Source organism: Alligator mississippiensis, chromosome 7, assembly GCF_030867095.1.
Source record: "Alligator mississippiensis isolate rAllMis1 chromosome 7, rAllMis1, whole genome shotgun sequence".
NCBI classification, from domain to species: Eukaryota; Metazoa; Chordata; order Crocodylia; family Alligatoridae; genus Alligator; species Alligator mississippiensis.
Genome location: NC_081830.1, coordinates 67278895 through 67301402, shown reverse-complemented (window position 1 = coordinate 67301402; position 22508 = coordinate 67278895). Strand labels below are relative to the sequence as shown.

Here is a 22508-nt window from a genome sequence, read left to right as displayed (position 1 = left end):
ATGAGATACTGTGGGTATTTTAGAGTGGCTCTGACAACTGCTCCAATAAGGCGCCTCTCCTAACCCCAGAGCACATGTAAAGATGCCCATATATATTAGTTGTACATTTCAGAGCAATTACATCTTAATTATGGTTCAATGTGGTTAAAATTTGCAAAAGCCCTTGGGTTTTCTATTACCTGAGTCTAAGAGGAATGGAATCAGTCAACTCTACGTATGGTTACATGCATACATGCAGGGTGCTTTAAAAAAAATCTAACCCCAAAAGGCTTTAAAATGGTTGGTTAAAGACCTTTAATACCATTAATTATTTTTTCCTTGAAAATTACTATTCTAGTGATAAATATGTTTTTGGATTTTTTTAAATCTGAACTTACCTTAAGCAAATTCAGCCCTAAAATAAACTAAAAGATCAACAATTCAGAACTTATTTATCACACAAATTTTGGAGATTACTAAATCAAACCCCCCACAAACCTCTGCATATAATTATTGGACAGAAAAAATAATCAAGGCAGAGTGAGTGGAGAAAACAAAATGTCGTGAGTGATTTACTTTAAAATCACATGAAACCATAAAAAGTGTTCTAACTGCTATGAGATGCCAAACTCAGAATTTACTGCAAAACTAAAAACAAACAAACCCCAAACAGAATGCTGTCCAAATTCACTGCATTACATTACAGAGGCATCTGTTAGTGATTATGAGCCATGGAGGTCTTCTGTGAAATCTTTTACGAAGGATGTAGGAATATCCTTCAAATGTGATAATAATTAAAAAAGTTCTAGCTGCTAAACAAATATGAGATGTTGGAGAAACATGTTGTTTGAAAAGGAAATTTTCAGAATACTCTATGCACTAACAGCCCAAAAATGCTACCTGCAAAAAAAGTTTGCTTCCATTGCTATGGTTGAAAATCCCAAGGGATCAAAATAAGAAGTTACATACGTGGTGGTGTAGATTGTTAAACAGTAAACAGGAGGAAAGTTTCTGTAACTTACATTTGTAACAGAAAAGCAACCAATAGTCAAGTAAAAGGTAATACAGACCCTGGCCCTCCAGCTTTTTTAATTGTTTTTTTTAGACTTTCTTATGCTATCCATACAACTGCTTTTCAACATCTCTCTTGTATGTCCGTTGCTTTTTGTTCTAGTGTCTTGGAAAGTTCTGTATATTCTTACATCTCGCACACTTATGCCCATTTATTAACATGTAACTTATATCACTATTTATGTCACCTCTAAATTTAGACTAAAACTTGGAAAAATAAGACAAATACATTATTTTAACAAATACGAAGTTGCATGCTCCACACCTTAATATAAACACAAGGTGGAGTTTTGTATATAGCTTATTTTTATTCCTAATATTACTCTTTAGATGGTATTGGGTTTCCTTCTAATCTTCACCAAACAGGCTGAAGCAAATGAACAGACTCTAGGTACCCTCAGCTGCTATAGAATGCTCTGTTTCGAAGGACCACTTATCGGAAAAAAGGACCTAGAGTGAGGGCATTTTTCTCAGTTGTATAAAAGATGGGAATGCTTCCATTTCTGTGTATGCAAGCGACCCCCCTCAGCACTAAGCCTGATCCAGACCAGTAAATGGGCCCATCTTTCTACCCATATATTCCCCCCAAGCCAGAACACTTTGCTGATTGAGAGTCAAGATTGTTCAGGTGCCAATTTCATCATCATAGTCTCTAAATATGTAAGAAATCACCACTGAAATTCCTCCTTCTTCCCATTTCACAATATAGAGCAGGGGCGGGCAAAATGCGGCCCATGGGTCGGATGCGGCCGACCAAGTCATTTTATCCAGCTCATGGGGCCCCTAAAAATTTAGAAAATTTATATTCATCTGCCCCTTGCTGCCTGTTATGCGGCCCTCAATGGCTTGCCAAAACTCAGTAAGTAGCCCTCAGCTCAAAATAATTGTCCACCCCAATATAGAGTCTCTGCCCTTTTCATGCCCTAAGCCATCAACTGCTCACCACACAATGTTTCCATCAGACTCTGGAGCTAGCTTGCAACCACACCTCTAAAAACAGTGAGGTTAAAACAGCACATAGTAGGCAGGATAGTATAGAGGAACTAGAGTTGTGCAAAAGAATGGGTTTGAGGGCCAACCTAGTGATTCTGTACCAAGTCATCAGTGACTTTAAAGCCTCCACAGTGGTAGTGACTGATCTCATGCATTAGTCAGCAGTGCAATGGGAACCCTAGGCTGAGGATCCCAGACACAATCTGGAGCTCATTCCTTCCTTCCCACGCTTTACTGTTCCCCTGACACAAAATGCACTTGGAGGCCACCAAACCATCCCTGATCAACTTTCCAGCTTCCTTTAAACTAGAGGTGCATCAATACATCAGTCCCATATCGTATCACCACTGATATAAGGACAATTGACATTATCAGCAATTGGCTATTTTTGGCTGATGTGGCCAATAAAGGCTCCTTGCCTGCTGTAGCTGCAGCACAGCACGCAGACAGCCAGGAGTGCAGCCTGGCAGTGTGGAGAGCAGTGTCCAGCTGGTAAGTCTGTTGTGGGGGAAGGGGTGGGGAGCAGGGAAGGGGTGTGGAGGGGTACAGATCAAGGCCCCCTCGGTGAGGGAGGGAATAGGGCAGGCACTGTCTAAATCCCTTGCATCTGTTACAACAGACAGATTTCTCAGCAGAGCCTGGACTTACCTAGCTATACTGAATGGAGACTTTAAACTTAATAGGAAGGAATAAGAAATGACTTGATGTTTGCCATAAATTATACTATTTCACAGCATACCAGTTTATTTAACCTGGCATCCAAATCTGGCACAGCTGGGGCAGGGCAGGGCTTGGGACAGAGCTGCGGCTTGTCTGCAGGGGGCACGGGGAGCTGGGGGCAGTTCCCACCCTATGCATGCCCCAGGAGGGCATAGGGGCATGTGCCCCTGGATCTGTGCATAGGGTGGGTTGCTGCTGCAGGCTGGGGCTGAGTCGGGCTCTTCCTGGCAAGGGTTGGGCCCCTTCCCTCCCCCCAAAACAGACTTAACAGCCAGATGCTGCACTCCCTGCTGCCAGGTCACATATTGGCAGCTGGATTGGCATCAGCCAATATGGCTTGTTAAAAATCGGCCATCAGTATCGGCCCAAAAAATCTCTATTGGTGTACCCCTACTTTAAACACATGGCTTCCCTAACTGTTTCTGCCTATCCTGCTAGTGCCATTTCTGAGAGAAATGAAGTGGTACAGGCAAGTGGCCGTGTGGCTTTTTGGCACAGCACAGATTACTTACACCAACAATTTCTGTGCTTCAGTTTTAAGAGTTTCCTGTATCTGAGGTGTTGCCAGGTATGAGGTAAGGGAAAGTTGGAAATTGTGGGAATTGCAACTGTTCCTTTAGGAAACCAAAAGGAAGTATATGACAAACTCCACAAATACTATTTTTTAAAGGAACCTTTTAGAATGTTCTTTACTCAAAAGTTGGTAAATATTTTACTCTGAAAAATTATTGTGCCAGATTTGGATGCCAGGTTAAATAAACTGGTATGCTGTGAAATAGTATAATTTATGGCAAACATCAAGTCATTGGTTATTCCTTCCTATTAAGTTTAATGTCTCCATTCAATATAGCTAGGTAAGTCCAGGCTCTGCTGAGAAATCTGTCGTAACAAATGCAAGGGATTTAGTCAGCATATGTGGCTACACACAGACCAAAACTTCATTTCAAAGAAGCCTTAATAAAATGCTCTCTACACGAAGAGTAAAGGACAAAAATGTAATATGTAGTTTCTACCTTATACATTGCTTTGCCATGACCCTTCCAGCCCTTGATTTCTATGATTCTATGACTAATAGAAATATACTGGTGGACTGCCTCCATTTAAGTAGACTTATAGAAAAAGATTCAATTGCTTATTACCTGCTCTGTTGCGATGACTAGATTACCATCAGGAGGATGAGGCTGGTTACCATTCCTCATTTCTTTTTTAAAGGGATTTAGCACACTCTTAAAAGAAGTAAAAATTATTATAAATGGAAATAAGTATATAAGCTGTATAGTTTATCTTTTACTGGTTGGTGATGAATGTACTGAAGTCAACAGAGATATAATAGCAGAAGTTAATCGACGCCTGCTCCGGCCTCCCGTGTGGCCGCCGGAGCCGAGCGGGGTCCGGGTTGGAGCCGCACTGGTGCGGAGGCCGGAGGACTCGGGGCTCGTGGGAGAGGCGATTGGTCTCTTCTGCTAGACCAGCTAGAGTTCTGCAACAAAAATGTCTTTGGAGGAGAGGGGACACACACAGCTAGGGTGGCCATCGTAGAGGACAGTCCGGTTGCCTTCTGTCCTCTATTGAGACGAAACCCAGTGCCTTTTTGTCCTCTATTTTTCTTGTCGAGAGAAACCCTCGCTTACGCTCTTCAAGAGAAAAACAGAGGACATAAAGGCATCAGGTTTTGTCTCAATAGAGGACAGAGGAGCTGAAAACCAGACTGTCCTCTATGCTGGCCACCCAACAGCGCTCCTGCCTCCTGGGCCAGGGGAGCCATCTGCCCTGCTGCGCTCCAGAGGACAGTGCCAACCCGCGGGGCCCGTCAGGGAAGCGCTGCTTTTCCTGAGCTGCCCAGAAGTCCAGCCCTGTGGCACGGCGCCCCTTGTGCTGCTCCAGCTGCCCTGCCTCTTGTGTTTGCTGGTGCAGAGCTGTCTTCCTCTCCAGGTGGCTACTTCCTCCAGTAAATGGCTTCGCTTGCTGCCTGCCTTTTGATGGGAAAGAGATGCTTTATTTTGTTACAAGTTTTCATGCCTTGGTGCTGCAGTATCGGGCACCTTGTGCTGCACAGAGCCAAGGGTTTGGCTGAGCGTCACTAGACAGAACTAGCAAAACTGGTGAAGATTGGCGAGAGTGAAGAATCAACCTTGTACTAGAGGTATTGGAAGTAGACACCTATACAAGACACGTAGAGGGGCAGAGTGAATCACACTACTTCACTGTAAAGCTGGAAGTGGCCTCCTTCTCATGGAAACAGGAATTAGGGCAGACAGTTGACCAAACAGTACAGGAAACATGCAAACCCACAAACCACAGCTGGCCTTGTTACACAAAAGCTGTTTAGCAACATATAGGCAGATGATAATGATCCATGGTTAAATACTGGAATATGGGAGCAATAAAAGACTATTTTATACGTAAAGAATTAAAACTTTTGTGGGGCAGTGAGGGCAAACATGACAGACAGCTTCCTTATCTGCACGTCCAGTTCAAACCTACAGACAGTTGCCTTTATTTTTAGAGCCTCCTACCTTTCAGTAGATCTGAGAATCATATCAATATTTCCTAAAAGCTGTTGGAGAAAGCAAGAGCTCGGAGAGAAGATTCAAAAGTACGCTTACCACCTGAATCATAGACAAGGAGCGTCCATCATGGATCAGGGAGGACCCTGCAAGGTACCGTAGAAATGCATTAACACAAATGGTACCCACCCTGATGAGCTTACAATCTAAGCATATGATAAAAGACAAGAGGTAGAGAGAGCATCTAGTAGCATAGGTTACGTTTACATCGCAGTCTAGTCATATATACTTACCTGACCTAGTTATCGTAGGTACCAATAACTCTAGTCATGGAGCTCATCCTGGGCTAGGTGCATAAATATTTACCCTGGGCTGCAGGTGAATTTTGCAGCCCACAGTGAACCATGTGCTGTCAGTGGCTAAACTATTATTGGTACCCAAAATAACCAGTTGAAAGCAAGTTTACCTTAAACAAGTCTATACAGGCTGCAGTCACCTTGCTTGAAACACCCACCAAGACAGTTCAGGTCATCAAGAGAACCAGCAGTCACATCTCATAAAATGCCTGCCCTTGATTTTTTGCAGGCATAATGGCAGATGAAAACCTTGAGATCGGAACTGAAGAACAATGAGGTGACTCCTACTCCTAAGGAATGGCATAGGAAAAATACCTTGAAATGTTTAAATACTTCAATACATACTGTCAGGTGATCTGAATCCAGGTTATCCTGCTCAAAACAAATATTAACATTATCAATCAGGTAGGTATCAATAATTTAATTATATAAAATAGTAAAAAGCCCCAATTTGACAGATCAGCAACTTCTAAAGCTAAATAGATTGATGAATGCAGGTTTATGAAAAGATGCTAGCAAACCTCCCTCCCTCTTTTTGGTCCTCAGGACACTAGCAAGCATGCTTGCCATCCTCACTTGCACCAGAAGCATTTCTCGTGGGAACACAGTATGTGGTACCAATGTGCAAGTATTGGTTCATAAAACTATGAGATTATAGTGGTGGAGATGCTAATTAATTTATTATCAGTCACCACTGTAAGCCAAGCAGGTGGATATTAGTATAAGCAGTTATGAATACATTTTAATGTATCTGGCATGTGTGTTAGAGGCATGATTCCAGGCAGGAACATCAAAAAAGTAAAGCAGACACCATTAGTTAAAGATGCGCATCAGCTTTAATTCAGGTCTGAGCTATTATAATTTTCAAAAATACATATTCCTGAAATGACTATGGCACTTAATTTCATAAGGAAAATAGACAGAATTTTGTCGGACAGTGGAGAGAGTCTGTTATAATCAAATCCCTTCTCTGTGTTCAAGTAATTTTCTCATTTATCCTACAATAGTGTTTCCTAGCCTGTTCAACCAGCCGTGTCATCCTAATGCTTTATGTGATCTATGTTTGGGTAATGACACCTTTGTCTTAGTTCCTGAAGTACCATCCAGTGGGCACATCTACACATGCTAGTAATGCACAGGAATAAACTCCAGCACGTTGCACCAGAATTTATTGCTCCCTGGCACCATGTTTGAATGTGCTCCCAGGACCACAGCGTGTTGAGCTGGGTTGGAGCAGCCCCAGCTGGCAGGAGGCCAGGAGGTCAGCCTGCCAGCCCAGGGGCTTCTCCAACCTGGCTAAAAGTGCTGGGGAGGGGCTCGCGGGGCACAAGGGTGCTCCAGCGTGGGGCTAGCCAGCAGGCAGCCCTGCACTAAAGCACCCTTGAGCCCTAACCAGCCTCATCAGCCTCTACACGTGCATTGCTGCACAACACATACCTCCACTGCTGGATAGTACATGTATTTACAAGTACTAACCTGTGGCAGTTAATTAGTTTCCTGCGGCATGTGTAGATGTAAAGATATTTATTGCAGAGAAAATTAGGCAACTGCAGTAAATGTCTCATGTAGATGCACTCGGTAAGTAGCAATTTCTAATCTACATTTTTGCTGCCAAGATCTTTTTTCCTACTGGGGCAGCAGCAGATGTTGATAACTCCCCTTCTACTTTCCTAAGGACCTAGATTATTTCCCCTGGACGTTGTTCCTTCCACAGCATCCTCTATTTTTGGTTTCTTTCTTACAGTCTCCCTTCCCCCTGCTGCTGCTCTGCTGCTTTGACAAAGCTGTTTTAGACCTCCAGTTCTGGCCCATTCCTCCCTTCTCACTGCTACACTCCTTTCTGATCCCATGTACACCTCCTACAAAAGTATCCCAAATGCAAATGTTTGCATTTGGTTATCAACTTAATTAGAGTGGTTTTTTTTCCAGAAACCAAAACTGGCCAGTGTTTGGGTGAAAATAGGCCCTCGTTTTCAAGTAGATGTGGCTTTTACAGAGAGTACATGAAAAATTTTCATTTTCACAAGTTATTGATGCAAGAAAATGACAATAAAGGGAATGTCTGTGTAAAACCACACTGAGTGAAAAAGCAACGTAGATTAGTCTCACAGACACTGCACTATTTCATCCTTCCTCATGACTTCCTTTGCTTTTCATTTCCAAGTGTGGCTGGAAGTGGGAGGGGGGAGAGAGGAGAGGAAAAGGTAAAGACAGAGGCGGGCGAAGGGGTTAGGGTGGCGGCTGGGAAGGGGCAGGGGGAGGCGGTGCGGGGAGCTGGAGGAGGGGAGAGGCGAGCAGGAGCAGGAGCAGGAGGCTCCTCGGCACTGCCAGGGCAGGGCGGGCCGAGCACCGTGCACCTCGGCCGCACCATGCGGGGGCTCCTGCTGCTCCTGCTGCTGCTGCCGCCGGCCTGGGCGGCCGCGTCCTCGCCCTCGCCCTCGCCCCCCGGCCGGCCGGGCGCGGAGCGGGAACGGGCAGGGGCGCGGGCGCTGGCGGGCTCGAGCCGGGCGGCGGGGGAGGCGGCGCGGGCGGCGCTGCACTACCTCAACTCCCGGCGGGCGTCGCCCAGCGGGCTGCTGGCGCTCGGGCAGGTCAAGAAAGCCACGCTCAAGGTAAGGGGACAGGGGCTGGGGCGGGCTCCGCTCGGGAGCCTAGCTAGGAGCAGCGCCGTGCTCCCGGGGCTCCGCTGCTTCCTGGGGGGTGGGAAGCAGGCGCGTGCAGCGCGGCGGGGCCGCCTGGTGACCCCCGCCGCCTCGGGACCCCGCGCTCCGGGCGCCGCGCCGCTCCGCTCCGCTCCGCCACGGCGGGCTCCGGGCCGGCCGGCGCCGCCTCCGGGCAGCCCGCGGGGCGCAGCCCGGGAGGGCAGGACAGGAGCAGGGCGCTTGCGAGAAGGGCGGCGGAACAAACGCAGACCCTGCGGAGGAAGAAGTCGGATGTGTTCTCCCAACGAAAGGGGAGAAAGGGAAAAGGGATAAAGGAGTCAGGGAAACGGGACACGATACAGAGCAGAAAGGCGAGGAAGTGAAGATGAATGAGTCGCTGCATCAGCAAAACAGAGCAAGCCCTAAGCTTTCTGTTCTTAAAGGCTTCCACTTGTTAAATAAATGTCACATTTGCCAAATGAATGGTAGAGAATAGTTGCCCCTTAGTGCACCTGTCTGGAAAGTGTCCCAAGTACTGCCAAAGCCTCAGACTGCTGCAGGGGTGAGCCCCCATAGGAGGCGAGAGCGAGGCAGAGAAACAGAGAGAACTGAGTCAAACCGTTATCCATTTTTTGAAGTGCATTTTTCTCTCCCCAAACCTCATCCAGGCTTTTTGTTTTTTACATCCAGCTCCATCTAAGCTTCAAGTTATCATCCTCAGCAGAATGCTTTTGGTATCACTGCACAGATACTCATACCCCTATGTGGATGTCTCAAGCCAAGGGTGGGACTCTACATAAAATTATCTAACCACACAACAGATTGCTTTAAAAGGGGATGCTCAGAGGTTCAAAAACAAGGCACAAATGTTGTTTCCCCCGTTACCCCCATTTCTTTAGTGACTACTGGACCGCTGAGCTATTGAGTGGAAGGGGTGGGAGAGACATGGCTGTGTCTGTAAAAAAAGGAGCAATGGTCCTAGGTTTTTTTAGATAAAAGACTCACCTTTATCTTCAGGGTTTCCCTATTAGGTAGCTCTAGGCTGCGTGTTTCGTGCTTGCCCCGAGATGTGTTCTGGATTCCACCCCAGGGGCCAAGCACCCAAACTCCAGATACTAGAACAATCACTTTTGTGGCGTTTAAATCCTTTTTTTGGCTCTGACCCTTTAAATCTGGAAATGAGCTCAAGAAATTTCTGTTTAAAATGTACTGTTTGGGAGAGGAAGTTTTAAGCCTGTGAAAAGAGTTTGAAATGAGGCATCTTTTCAGTTACTAAAGTGCTGAACTTGAAACTCAGTCTTTCATAGCTTTGTAAGCACTATCTACAGGGATATTTAAAACCAGATGACCAAAACACAAGATTCAATAGAGCAGAATTTGGCAATAAGATTTTACAATATATTACAGAATTCATAGTTTTGCTTTGTGCATTAATTAACTGAAAGGTGGCTCTAGTCATTACCAACCTGGATTATTAAACAACAATGCAAGTGTAGCGTCCTTTATATAAATTACTTTAATCCATTAGCCCCTCTTTGATTATCCTCTATTACTCAAGGGCGCACACTTTCACACTCACACAGTTCAAAAATGCTGAAGATGGATGTGCCTAGTTTTACACAATTGTTTCATTTCCGTTTTTGGCTTGCTGCAGAAATGAATTACAGTAACTAGCTTTGATAGTCAATACAGTTATATCAACACACTTCTTTTGTGAGAACTCGGTCCTCCCACTGCGCTCATTGGGCACCGGTGCCTATATTGACAAGCATTTAAGTGCTTGGGCTTTTCTGGAAGAAATAGAAAAGCAAATTCAAAACACTCACTCTGCTTTCTAAGCATGATAAAAGCTTTGGCTGGCAGTTTTTTCCCTTCTGGTTCCTCTAGGAGCAGCAAGTGATGGAAACAGTACATTCATCTTGTAAAGGGAATGAACTGTGGGTCACTGTCAACAGTTCCTTCTGCTGCACAACAGCTACAAACGCTATTTTCTTTGCATGGTATTTTCAATTTGAATTGTGCACAGACTACACTGCATGCATAGTCCAAGTGGTTTAATGTTAAGCTGCTCCAGGCTCTGCTCTCCTGTTGAGTATTAAATCCTAAAGGATATTCAGAATTTTTTATGAAAATTAAGTATTGCTTAAAACAGATGACAAAAGCCTACTTACTTTTCCTTTTCTTTCATGGGGTGTTGGTAAATTAGCGGAAAAGAAGACTACATGCTGTCTATGGTATTTATAAAAGACAGGACAGAGCAAGCATGCAGATAGGTTAAAGGTTTCAACCTTTGGACTTCATTAAAAAAAAGGTTTTGAAGTTGACTCAGCTTGATCTAAGACAGCTATGTCGAGGGGAACCAGAACTTTGAAAAAAACAGATGCGTTTCTTTCCCCTCAAAGAACTCGCTTTGGCTGCCTTAGAGTCTGATCTCAGCCAAATCACTTCAGGTTCAAAAATGTATGCGTCAGGGCAGTTAATTCTCAGCAAGGGTGCCATGGCACCCCAGAGTGCTGTGAGATCCTTTCAAGGGTGCCATGCAAGATTAGCATTGTTATGTGTGCTACACATGATTCACAAGATAAACTCAGAAATTTCAAATAGGAATCCACGGTGTCAAAACCATACTAACCTGTTGTGGTCTTCCTGAGTTCTTTGCACCAGAAGAATTGCTCTATTATTTTTCTGTAGAAAAAAAAAACTCTTTTGGAGTTCCTGGCATGGGTAGGCCATGGGGCTGCTCTTGCTGCCATATTGGAGACTCTGCAAGGGTGGGGGGCAGTTCTGGTGCCCCTCCTGACATGGCGCCCAAGGCAGATGCCCCTCTTACCCACCCCTAATTATGCTGCTGTGTACAGGGCTTACCACCGTCAGGCCCTAGAATTTTGCTATTAATTTTAAAGAAAAATATTCGTAATATAAAGTAGCAATTGAAAATGAAATAAATCTTTAAGAGCTTACAAGTCTGATCATATATTGATCATCTTTTATATTAGAATTAGACTCTTTAGTGGACATCAGGTCCTTATCTAATAAATAGTATCCTAACCTGTTGTCGCACAGGTTATCTCAGGACATACAGTTTGGGGTCTCCTGGCTGTCTACATGTTCTTCTGCTTTCCTGCACACAGAAGGCATGCTGTTATCTTATAGCTACTGCATGCATAAACCCTAGGTTACACTCTGCTGCTTGTGACTTCACCTCTGCAGTAGATGGAAGATACAAAGAAACCTGCTGGTATATTCCCTCCCCACCTTCTCAATAACTGTCCACAAGTATGAATAATGAAATTTTTTTTCTGGGAGTAATTTATTATCTAATGTACATGAAAGAGAAAAATGCTTTGATTTAAGAAAACTAGTTATCTATCGGTCAGTGTGTTCCTGACAAAAGAAAATAGCTTTTAATCACTATGATAACTCATGAATGTTGCACTTATAAACCAATTGCAGAATATCAGCAATGATAGATATTAAGAACCAGCGATAATCAGAAACAGTACTGGAGACAGAAGTCTCCAAAACATTGTCAGACCATAAACTGAACCTTGCAACTAGTTTAATTGTTTTCCTTTGTTGTTATAACACTTAAATGTGTATTTTCTGCCTCTGTATATCTTCTACCAAGAAGCACAATGCATTTCATAAGGCTGCTTATAACAGACAAAATTTAAAAAATAAATAAAAATAAATAAAGTGTTAGACCATAGTCGTTCCAAGAATGTAGAATTTAAAACCAGCAGGGACAGGCTCTCAAAACAGCTCCATAGCCATTTCAGCTCTGAGGCTAAGCATCATCCAAAAAAACCCTGGCACCCAGGGAAAGCTTTGAGTCGATTTTAGAGATAATTCTAATTCTTCTGCCTAGAGTAAAGAAAAATAAGGAGACACTGAAACAAGGCTAATTCTCCATTCTAGATCATTAAAATGGCCTCCGCTGTTGTTTAGATAACGTATTGGACTGGCATTTGTTATTAATACACTAAGAAAATGATGGATACGAATCAGTCAATTTCATACTTGAAGAACAGTGGACTCCTAGTTGATCCTCCTAGCTTGAAAAATACTACAGTAATTTAGGCCCCAAAATATAATTGAAAAGTTTTTCTATTACCTATTAGATTCCCAGTTCATATTAAAAATAAGTGTAATTTCAAACGATGTACATAACTTCAGATATTTCCTCCTGTATTTGCACACCATGAAGTACAACATAAATGTGCAGTTACATTTTTTTGAACCAGAAAGTGATAAAAGTCATTTGCTGACCAACCTGTTGCTAACACTCATGTCTGACACTATGGTAGTGCATATCTTATGAGTTAAGATCAGAAACTTTAGTGCATGGCCCTGAATAGCATAACTTATTTTGTTAGAAACCTATGCCTTAAATGTAAAGAAACAGAAAAATAGTTCATGTTTTAAAGGCTTCCTAGCCCTAAGAGAAAGTTTCCTATTTTTTCCCATCCTTCTAAGGATGATAATAATCCATATAATAAAACTTCATTTGAATTAAATCACTATAGGTCCGATCCAAAGCCCACTGAAATCAAAGGAAAAATCTCAGTTGACTCCAGTGGTCTTGTGTCAGGCCCTGTGGGTTAATCTAGATAGAGGGGTGGTAGCTGAAGTGGTGGGATTGCATAGAGAAAGCCAGGTGAGAACGCCTGGAAGAAGCTGAGATAAATATCAAGCCCCTCTCACTTTCTGTTCTCAGAGTTGCTGCTGCCTTTACTGCTAGCAGCATCTTCCTGCTGGGATTCAGCAGGAGCAAGGGAGACAACACTGTGGATGCTTGCAAAGCAGGCTACACAGCACTCCCACCTAGGAAGAGCAACTGCAGGTCCTGTGTGACATTTTAACTGCTTTGCAGCAATAGTGCAGGGCTGCCAGCTGGGTGTCACACAAGATGAGAGACCCCTGCTGGTTTTACAGTAGTTTGTGGCAGCCCTGACTAAAATGTTCTGAAGAAGCTCTTCTTCTGGTATATAGAGAATCAAAAGTCCATCAGAGAAGTGAATGAACTTTAAGCCTAGAAAGGAGCTGCATATTGCACTTGCTCAGACATTGAACAGAAAAATAAGTTAAACTCATTGACCTGGAAGATGGCATGGAGTGCACCCTCAGCAGGTCTGCAGATGACACCAAGCTTGGGTGAACAGTAGATATACTGTAGGGTAGGGCTAGGATCCAGAGTGACCTAGACAAATTGGAGAATTGGGTCAAAAGGAATCTCATGAGGTTCAACAAGAACAAGTACAAAGTCCTGCACTTAGGACAGAAGAATCCCATGCACCAGTACAGGCTGGGGGCTGGCTGCCTGGGATGCAAATCTTCAGAAAAAGGATCCGGGGGGTACATGTGTTCCTGGGAAACTGCACATAAATTGAATTTGCATAAAGGGAACCCAGTTTATATAGTAACAAATAGGGATACATTCCAGGGCTGTGCAAAATTTCAATGAGTGTTTCGTTTCAAAGCTCTTTCGACACATTTCAAGCATGAAACAGTGAAATAAATCTAAATGAAACAAAAGCCTTTGAAACAGCTTCGAAAAGAAATGAGGGCACTCGAAACATTTCAAAAATTTTGAAACGTTTTGCATTTCAAAGCAGCCTGGTGGCGGGAAGCAGGGGAGAGCCAGGGCTGCGCTCCAAGCAGCTCTGCCAGCCCCACGAAGCTCAGCTCAGTGGTGGGAAAGCCAGTGGTGGAGGTGCTCCAAGCCTCAGATCTGCTCACGGGATGACAGGAGGCTGCTACTGCTGCCTGGGGCCAGTGACAGCACCAGCCTTCTCGTCGCTGGACGCGGGCTGCGCCCAGCACCAGTCCCAGGAGGCAGCCTCCTGTCAGCCCAAGCGCAGATATGGGGGCCCGCACCCCCAGGAGGAGTCTAGCACAGCCCCGCAGCCCTCCTGGGGGTGCGAGCCCCCAGATCTGAACACGGGATGGCAGGAGGCTGCTGCTGCCAGCAAGCGACGTGAGTTTTGCTTTTTGCAGTTTGAGGTGCAGTTTCCCAGAAACCTTTGCACCTATCTCCTTGAAACTTGGCAGGCTTCATGCCCTCAGAAGGGGCTAATATCCCTGCAATTTGTATCTGAATCAGGCAATAAATGACAAAGTTATAGGCATTTTCAGGATTCCCCTTTATAGCCTATGGGCAAAACATCAAAACGCATTGAAACAGCAAAAGAGTTTTGATGAAACGAAATGGAACAGTGCTTCGAAATGAAACAAAATGATGCAACAAACCACTGTCCCTTCGAAGCGGCAAAACAGAAGTCAAAACGAACCGTCCCGGGATGTTTCGAGCAGCCCTAATACATTCCCACGGCAGTGAGGTAGGGAGGGAGGAAGTGAGACTGGGGCGGGGGGAGGCGTGCAGTGAAGCCCAAGGGCTGCAGGCAGGCAGGTGGTCTGCTCCCAGGGCTGCAACAGGGAGCAAAGCAGGAGAAACTGTCAGTGGGTGCAGGGCTGGGGACACAGCTCCTGCTGCCACGCACACCCTGGGAGGTGTGTGTCCTTGGATCTGCGCAGAGGATGAGAGCAGGCTGCTGCTGCGGGCTGGCAGCAGCACCAGGCTCTTCCTGGTGCTTGGGATGGGCCCCAGCCTGCTCTCATCCCGTGTGCAGATCTGGGGGCACATGCCCCCCAGGAAGAGCCCGGCGCAACCCGCAAGCCAACAGCACTCCCACGGTGTTTGTAGCAGCAAAAGTCATGCCCCTTCACCCCGCACCCACTGACCGTTCCCTCCACAGCTGGCGTTGGCCATTCCCGGAGCCGCTGCAGTATGGGCTGGGGTCAGTGGGAACAGGTAGAGCCCCAGGAGGTACGGGGCACGGTGCAGCTGCACTCACCCCAGCCCTTGCTGCAGCAGCCCTGGGAGCGGCCAGTGCCAGCTGCCTGTAGATGCTGGGCAGCGCCATGCCCCGAACCCCGCAGGGCTCCGCTTCTCCCCACTCACACCAGCCCCTGGGCTATGCCATGCCATGGTGCAGGCAGGTGGTGTTGGCTGTTCCCAGGGCTGGTGCGCCAGGGGCTGGAGTGAGTGGGGGCAAGAGGAGCCCTGGGGGGTTCGGGGCATGGCTCAGCCCAGTAGCTGCCAGCAGCTGGTGTCAGCTGGTCCTGGGGATGCTGCAGCAAGGGCTGGGGTGAGTGGGGACAAGCAGAGCCCTGGGGGGGTTTGGGGCACAGCACAGCCCAGCAACTGTAGGCAACTGGCATCAGCCGCTCCCAGATCAGCTGCATCAGAGGCTGGGGTGAGTGGTGTCCCGGCCCCACAGCCCTTTCCCCTCCCCCCACAGACTTACCTGCTTGGGGGAAGGGAGAACGCACCTATGCCAATGGCATGAGTGGATTTACTGTGTGTATAACGAATTTTGTGTATAAAAAAGGTCGTTGCATAAGAACAAATTTGCATATATAGAACCTGCATAAAGCAAGGAAAACCTGTACTGTGTTCAGTTTTGGGGCCCCCACTACAAAAAGGATGTGGACAAATTGGAGAGTCCAGTGGAGGGCGACAAAAATGGTGAGGGGGCTGGAGGACATGACTTATGAGGAAAGACTGAGGGAACTGGGCTTGTTTAGCCTAGACGAGACTGAGAGGGGATTTAATAGCAGCCTTTAACTACCTAAAGGGGGGTTCGAAAGAGGATGGAGCCAGACTGTTCTCAGTGGTGGCAGATGACAGAACAAGGGGCAACAATCTCAAGTTGCAGCAAAGGAAGTTTAGGTTAGATATTGGGAAGAATTTTCTTACTAAGGGGGTAGTAAAACACTGGAACAGGTTACTCAGAGAGGTGAGAGAAGCTCCATGTTTGGGAATATTCAAGACTTGCCTAGACAAAGATTTGTCTGGGATGATCTAGTTGGAGATGGTCCTGCTTTGAACAGGGGGTTGGACTAGAGGACCTCCTGAGCAGAGATGTGGGGCGGAAAGCTTTTTTTTTCTGTGGGAAGCTTTCCATTTCTAAAAATTCATTGTTTAATAAAATTCATTATTGTAACAATGAATGTGCCAATACAATATCAGGCAAGCCTGGCAGTTTCAAAGTTATAATTAATGTTTTTCAGGTGATTATCCACAGGAAGTGTGTGAAAGAGTACATAGATGTTTTACTGATTTGTAAACAGGAGGGTAATACACTCACATAATAAACCAAACCAAAAATCAAGTTAGGAAGTTACCTAATTGGCTGTGCAGGTCAAATCAAAACCAAATGAATGCACTGCTAAGCTTTGCTTCTATTTCTCAAAATCTCTTGCTTCTGGAGAATCAGTCAGAAGCACAATTAGTGAAGAAGATGCAGTGTGATGGTAAATTGCCCTTGCCTGTAGACTCATTGGTAAAATCATCCTTTAGCGAAAGAGAATGAGGTTGTAGTAGTTCTGAATCACATTTGCCTCAGTTGGATTCTGCAATGGAACTAATGAGTAGTGCAAGTGGTTCTACAGATAGTGACAGTGAAACTGGAGGTGCCGCAATGACCTCAGTGGAAGAGAGTTAAACTCTGTTGAAGTAGATGAGGACAACCATGGCATATCATGCACAAGTCTTTGGGTGTGTAAAAATTAGCGTGTCAACAGTTGTCAAGGCTTTCGTTTTTTTCTTAAATTTAAACAATGTAAGGAAGGTATATGCTATTGTGTATTGTCTTTATATTTTTACAAGTATTCCAATAAAAATAATTTCTTTCCACATAAAGCTTTGAATTTGTTTGAATATAACATGTAAACCACATTAAGTGTGCTGTATTTAATTTTTTTCCTAATCAAATATTTCATTTCAAATACTTGTGGCTATTGGGACAAAGTTAAAGTGGGGGTACCTTTTTTAGTTTTGTTTACTAAATATAAGTCAAATAAATGTGCCATGTCAAATCACACTCTATTTAGGGCAATTCAAAATTTTCTGGAAAACCCACATCTCTGGTTGTGTATAGTCACCCATGTTCTAAGCATGCAATCTCCTTGCAAAAAATAAATACAGAGGTTGGTAGAAAATAAGGGCTTAAACTAGTGAAGTAAAGAACAGGTCATGGAAAAATTATCAGGTCTCATGCTTATTACCTTGAATTATTGAGACTATTTGTGGCAGTTAAGAGTTTTACTGGATATGTCTCTAAAACATTAGCTTCTGTGCATTCTTAGTGTCCTTGGAGCCAGGATATTCTGAGGTTAAGGCAAGCCACATCAAAATTATATCTTTCTATCTGAAGCATTTCCCTGAGGATCTGCTGAGGAATCTTGCTGAACAATTTTGATCAATAAACACCATCAGGAAAGACTGTTCTGCTAAGTCATAGAGAAAAGTTTTAACGGATCTGGAAAATGGCAAACATGGCTCAGGTTTTCTGGTTTTCAAAGGTTGACTGAATCTGTACACAGTAAAAGTGATGTCACTGTTAACTTTTGTTTGCCATAAGGGTTAAGAATTGGTCTTTAGGAAAGAAACCACAAATTACAGCTGAAAAACAAGACTCAGATTTAATTCTAGGATTCCTGCTGATTTAAATCATAAATAAACTGCCCCAGCCACCAGGCTTCACAATACAACAGCTCCTTCCTAGTTCTGCACTGAAGTGATTAATTTGAAAACAGGGGAAAGCGTGGGTGTGAGCTAACATCTTACCACCTGAATCACCTGTTTAGCAAAAAAACAGTAAAGTTTCCAGGACTGACCTACCTATGCAGCAGGACTGCCACAGGACAAAATACAGAACATGCTTCCATTTTTTTTCAAGGTCTTGTTTACTTCTTTTCCAGCCTGTCCTAGGAACTGGGCATAAGTACTACCTGCAGTTCACCACAGAGGACTACAAAACTAGGGTAAGTTTGTAATGCAAGACAGTTTTGCTACATTAAATGGTATACTTATCCTTGAAACGGGACTTACTTCAGTGCTATTATAAGTAGATCCCGGTGGAGGGTTTACTTTGCTCAATGCCTGAAAATGGCAATCATAGCCCTGAGTCACATTATGCTATAAAGCTTTTAAGTCAAACTTCCCACTGATTTTAAAATGAATGGCACAGTATGACCCTTATTATTCAAATGCATCCCCTGTTGTGTCTACACTCCAAAATCTGAATAATTACTTGACAAATTTATTGAAATTATAACCCACACTGCACATGTGCTTTACTGGGGACTTCTAACTTGTGATATCACCGTATCCACCTGATTTTCCATTTTATTCAGTTTCTACACAACATAAAATGATTTTCAGAGTTTTAAAATGAATCTCTACATCTATTTTTTTTATAAAGTCCATATTATTATGCAGTGAAAATCCATTTAAAAGACCATCCTTATAAACTAAGCTGAGATTATTCCAAAGTATTCCTCAGTATGTATTTCTCATGTATGACTGCTCCACTTTTACTAGAAGACTAGTAAAGTCTCTCTCTGCTAATTTTTGCCAGTTTCTCAAAAGGAAACTGTATACTTGTTTTAGATACTGTTTACTTAAAGACATGCAAAAGCAACCAGAAATACAGATTTTTGCTTTAACACAAATAAATGACTTTCTAGATCTACTGAATTCTGATTATACATTCCATGTTCCAAAGATAAATTTAATTGGGGTATATGTAAAATTTGTTTTTAACATAACAGCTTTTACTGTACATATATGCACTATCTGGCATCCCCGGGGAATGGGGAATGCTTGTTAATCAAATATGCCCTGTCTGGTGCACTCCCTGGAGTCAGTGTGCCAGGGGACAGGGAGGGAGGCACCGTGCAGGCTGCTTGGCCATGGTCCACAAGGAAGAAGTGAACAAGAACTCTGCTTACGCAGCGAAACTGGATGTGGGACTTCCGGTTTTGCTTTTGCCACGTCCCTTGTGACAACTGCTAGTTAGTGGCGCTTTCCGGTTGGTAAAGTGCCAGATAACACGGCTTTTGCTGTATATAAAATATCATGATCTTTTTGTCTTTTAAGGAAAATGTTGGGACCTGTCTTGCTATTGTGTTCTACCTAGAGAGGAAACCAACACCTACTGTTAATATAAAATGCACATATACCAAAGATCAGAAGGAAGTCCAAGAAGATGACCAGAGATTTTACCAAAAACTAAGGCAACAAACCAAACCAATAATTGGAAGCTATATTCCAGGTAACTTCCTTTTAGGATTTTTTGTGTTTCTGTATTCATTTAGGAATTATATTTACTTTTATGTTCAGTTTAGTAACTTTAAAAACACAAGCAAACATACATGTATTTTTTTTTAAATACGTATTTATTTGGACTATAATAACTTTAAAAAAGAAAATCATTTTCCTTCCTTCCCTTCCCCCAAAGAATCTGGATTTCCTGAAAAGTCTTGGAAAAATGTGTTGTGTTTTGCAGCAAAGATGGAAGGGAACAGAATGAAGCAAAGATGTCTATAAGATTACAAAGCAAATATATATTTGCAAAATTCTGCATTTAAAAAAACATTCATTGGCTGTGTTTAGGGAAGTTGTAGCTTAGCAGCAAATGTCTTAATCCACTGAGGTTCCTTCAGATAGAGGAATCTCATGTGGGACTGTATAGCAACATTTTTATGTAACGTGTTTTTGGCTACTCATCAACTATGTGTCATCTTATCACTTCACCACTTTCATAACGTTTGGGTGGGGGTCCAGTGGGTAAATGAGAGTTGCTAATCTGTTTCACTAGGGTTAGTACATGCTAACTGGACTTTTGCAAACACAGTTAATTTATCATTTGCTCATTACCCTCCCCAGTCAATACTGCAAAAGTGTTCAAAGAAGCAGCTACTTCCCAGGAATACCCTGTGGCAGGGCCAAAGCATTTTACAGTTTACTGCTTGTCTATGAGAAGGCCAAATTATTACATCTATGTATGTTCCCCCACTTCCCTTCTATTTTCAGACAGCTATGGAAATATTGAACCGGCCTTTGAGTCAGCATGGGCCTTGGCTGTTGTTGGCAGTAGTTACATAATGTGGGAAAAGTCAACAGAGAACTTGGGTTACTTCATGGCACAAGTCAAGCATGTGAAACAGTGGGTAAGCGAAGCTGAAATTAAATCTGCATTAGGGAGGCAAAGGCAACATTTAACAATAAGTAACAAACAATAAAAGATACAATAGCAATCAGCAGTTCATAGTTCCTATCCACATCTGATTTGGATACTAAATCTGATAGTATCACTGTCCAATACTAAACTGTGGGGTGAAGTACACACTCTGGAGGGTAGGGAACGATTCCAGGCAGACCTGGACAGGTTAGAAAAGTAGGCAGTACACAACAGGATGCAATACAACAAGGACAAGTGCAGAGTGCTGCACCTAGGGCACAAAAATATCCAGCACACCTATTGGCTGTGAAGTGACCCTCTCAGAAGCAGAAAGGGATCTTGAAGTCATAGTGGACTTCAAGATGAATGAGTCATCAGCATGAAGAAATCATCAGCAAAGCTAACCGCACCTTATCATGCATTAGTAGATGCATGTAAAAAAATCCAAAGTGATACTTCCCCTCTATGCGGCATTGGTCAGACCGCAGTTGGAGTACTGCGTCTACTTTTGTGTGCTGTACTTCAAGAAGGATGTTGATAGCCTCAAGAGTCCAGAGGAGGTTGTCACAGTACAAAATCTGTAGTCACAGGCTTTATATTTCCACCTTGTATGACTGAATTTCCACGTTGTATGATTGAATTTACTATGGACCATATTTATATGTGGGTGAATGCATAGATGTATTTGAGACAAACTCAAGTCAATGGAAAATCTGGCCCTATAACTGATACAGAAAGTTCTTCTGAAGTCATTGCAGGTATTGCACTCAATAGTGGAATTTTAGTATAAAGAAATACTGCTGTGTAGCAGTGTTTATATTCTTTTTGCTCTGCAGACATATTATTCATAGGAAGCACTGGAACAGCCCCTAGAGAGGTTGTGGAATTTCCATCCCTGGAAATTTTCAAGAACAGGTTAGACAACCATCTAACCTGGCTGGCTGGTTTGGTCAGGGATGATCCTGCCTTGAGAAAGGCCTAGACTAGATGACCTCATGACATCCTTTTCTGCCTTATTTTCCTACGATCCTACTATTTAGATAGATACGCATTACCAAACATCCAGCAGTCACTTCTGAATATTACGATAATTGTGACTGATCCTCTTCATTGTAGTTTCTTTGTGTGTGTGCAGATAAGTAAAGATGATTCGATTGACTTTGACTATGCTGTCCTACTTCACGAAATACCAACCCAGGTAAGAAACATATATAGTCTAAAACTGCTTTCTATCAACAAGGAAGAAACACAAAGGTAATCTTTCTTTGTCTACTTCCCAGGAAATGATTTTATGCCACATGCGTGTCATTTGGATTCCCAATCATCCTTTGAAAGTGAAGTACTTCTGCTCTTCTGAGAATCAGTCAGCAGAATCTGAAGATGTATCTGGTATGGAATCTGGATCAGCTGATGGAATATTAAATGAAAGAGAAGCAAATTTTTAAAAAAAGATCAATTCCAGTTTATATAAAGATTTCAAATGAAAGAAACCCTTGTATTAATAGCTCCAGTCAGTTTTCTGATAACTCTTCTGCACAAATAATATTGCGATGAAAGTGATTCCTTTTACTGAATAGTCAAACTTTGACCCAAAACAAATCTCTGTATAATTTCTTGAAATGCAACAACTCACACATTCTAGATACGTACCTACCTAAAACTTGTATTACAAAAAATGTATTACATAAACTGATTTTATGTCACTAAGTTACTGTTACATAGAGTGACATAGTATGTGAACAAAGTTAATATATTTGGATAAAAGTCTTGATAAAAGTATTAATCTTCCATTTCAGTAACATTTATTTGTCTACTAAATAATTTTGATTTTTTGAACAGGAATATTATATGCTAATTTTAACTTATATCTGCAGTAAAATAAATACCATTACACATGGCGGAATTTGGGTTTTATTTTTGCATGACATTCCTTGTATCTATCAACTTTCAACCCATGACACTGATTCCAAATCCAAAGCCATTAGATGCAGCAGACCCCAGCAGACCGATTTAGTGACACAGCAGAGAGAAATGTCCTACAAACAGAAAAACATGTGCCAACAAGTGGAAACCAGCATTTCCCACAGATTTTTCACTGCAGAAGACATTCTGTGAAACCAAGTTGTGCTCCCTTATACAACACTCCTTTCTCTGTTTCTAGCTGTCCTGGTTTATGAAGACGACTCTGAAAATGAAGAAAACTTTCCTTTC

At 43.2% G+C, this 22508-nt stretch overlaps 1 protein-coding gene across 1 annotated transcript; it reads left to right on the top strand.

Annotated features, from left to right (window-relative positions):
- The first annotated feature begins 7923 nt into the window (after positions 1–7923).
- On the top strand, positions 7924–22195 carry RARRES1 (retinoic acid receptor responder 1). Its single transcript, XM_059731075.1, has 6 exons — positions 7924–8238; positions 18034–18096; positions 19214–19388; positions 20150–20286; positions 21433–21495; positions 21578–22195. The coding sequence occupies exons 1-6, from the start codon at positions 7996–7998 to the stop codon at positions 21740–21742; spliced, it is 846 nt and encodes a 281-aa protein (XP_059587058.1). The 5' UTR covers positions 7924–7995; the 3' UTR covers positions 21743–22195.
- The last annotated feature ends 313 nt before the right edge of the window (positions 22196–22508 follow it).

Excerpts from the sequence above, each read along its gene's own strand:
- RARRES1 (XM_059731075.1), top strand. The coding sequence starts at position 7,996 with ATGCGGGGGCTCCTGCTGCTCCTGCTGCTGCTGCCGCCGGCCTGGGCG. Across the intron at positions 8,239-18,033 it reads TCAAGAAAGCCACGCTCAAG|CCTGTCCTAGGAACTGGGCA; the intron begins GTAAGGGGACAG and ends CTTCTTTTCCAG. Across the intron at positions 19,389-20,149 it reads AATTGGAAGCTATATTCCAG|ACAGCTATGGAAATATTGAA; the intron begins GTAACTTCCTTT and ends TTCTATTTTCAG.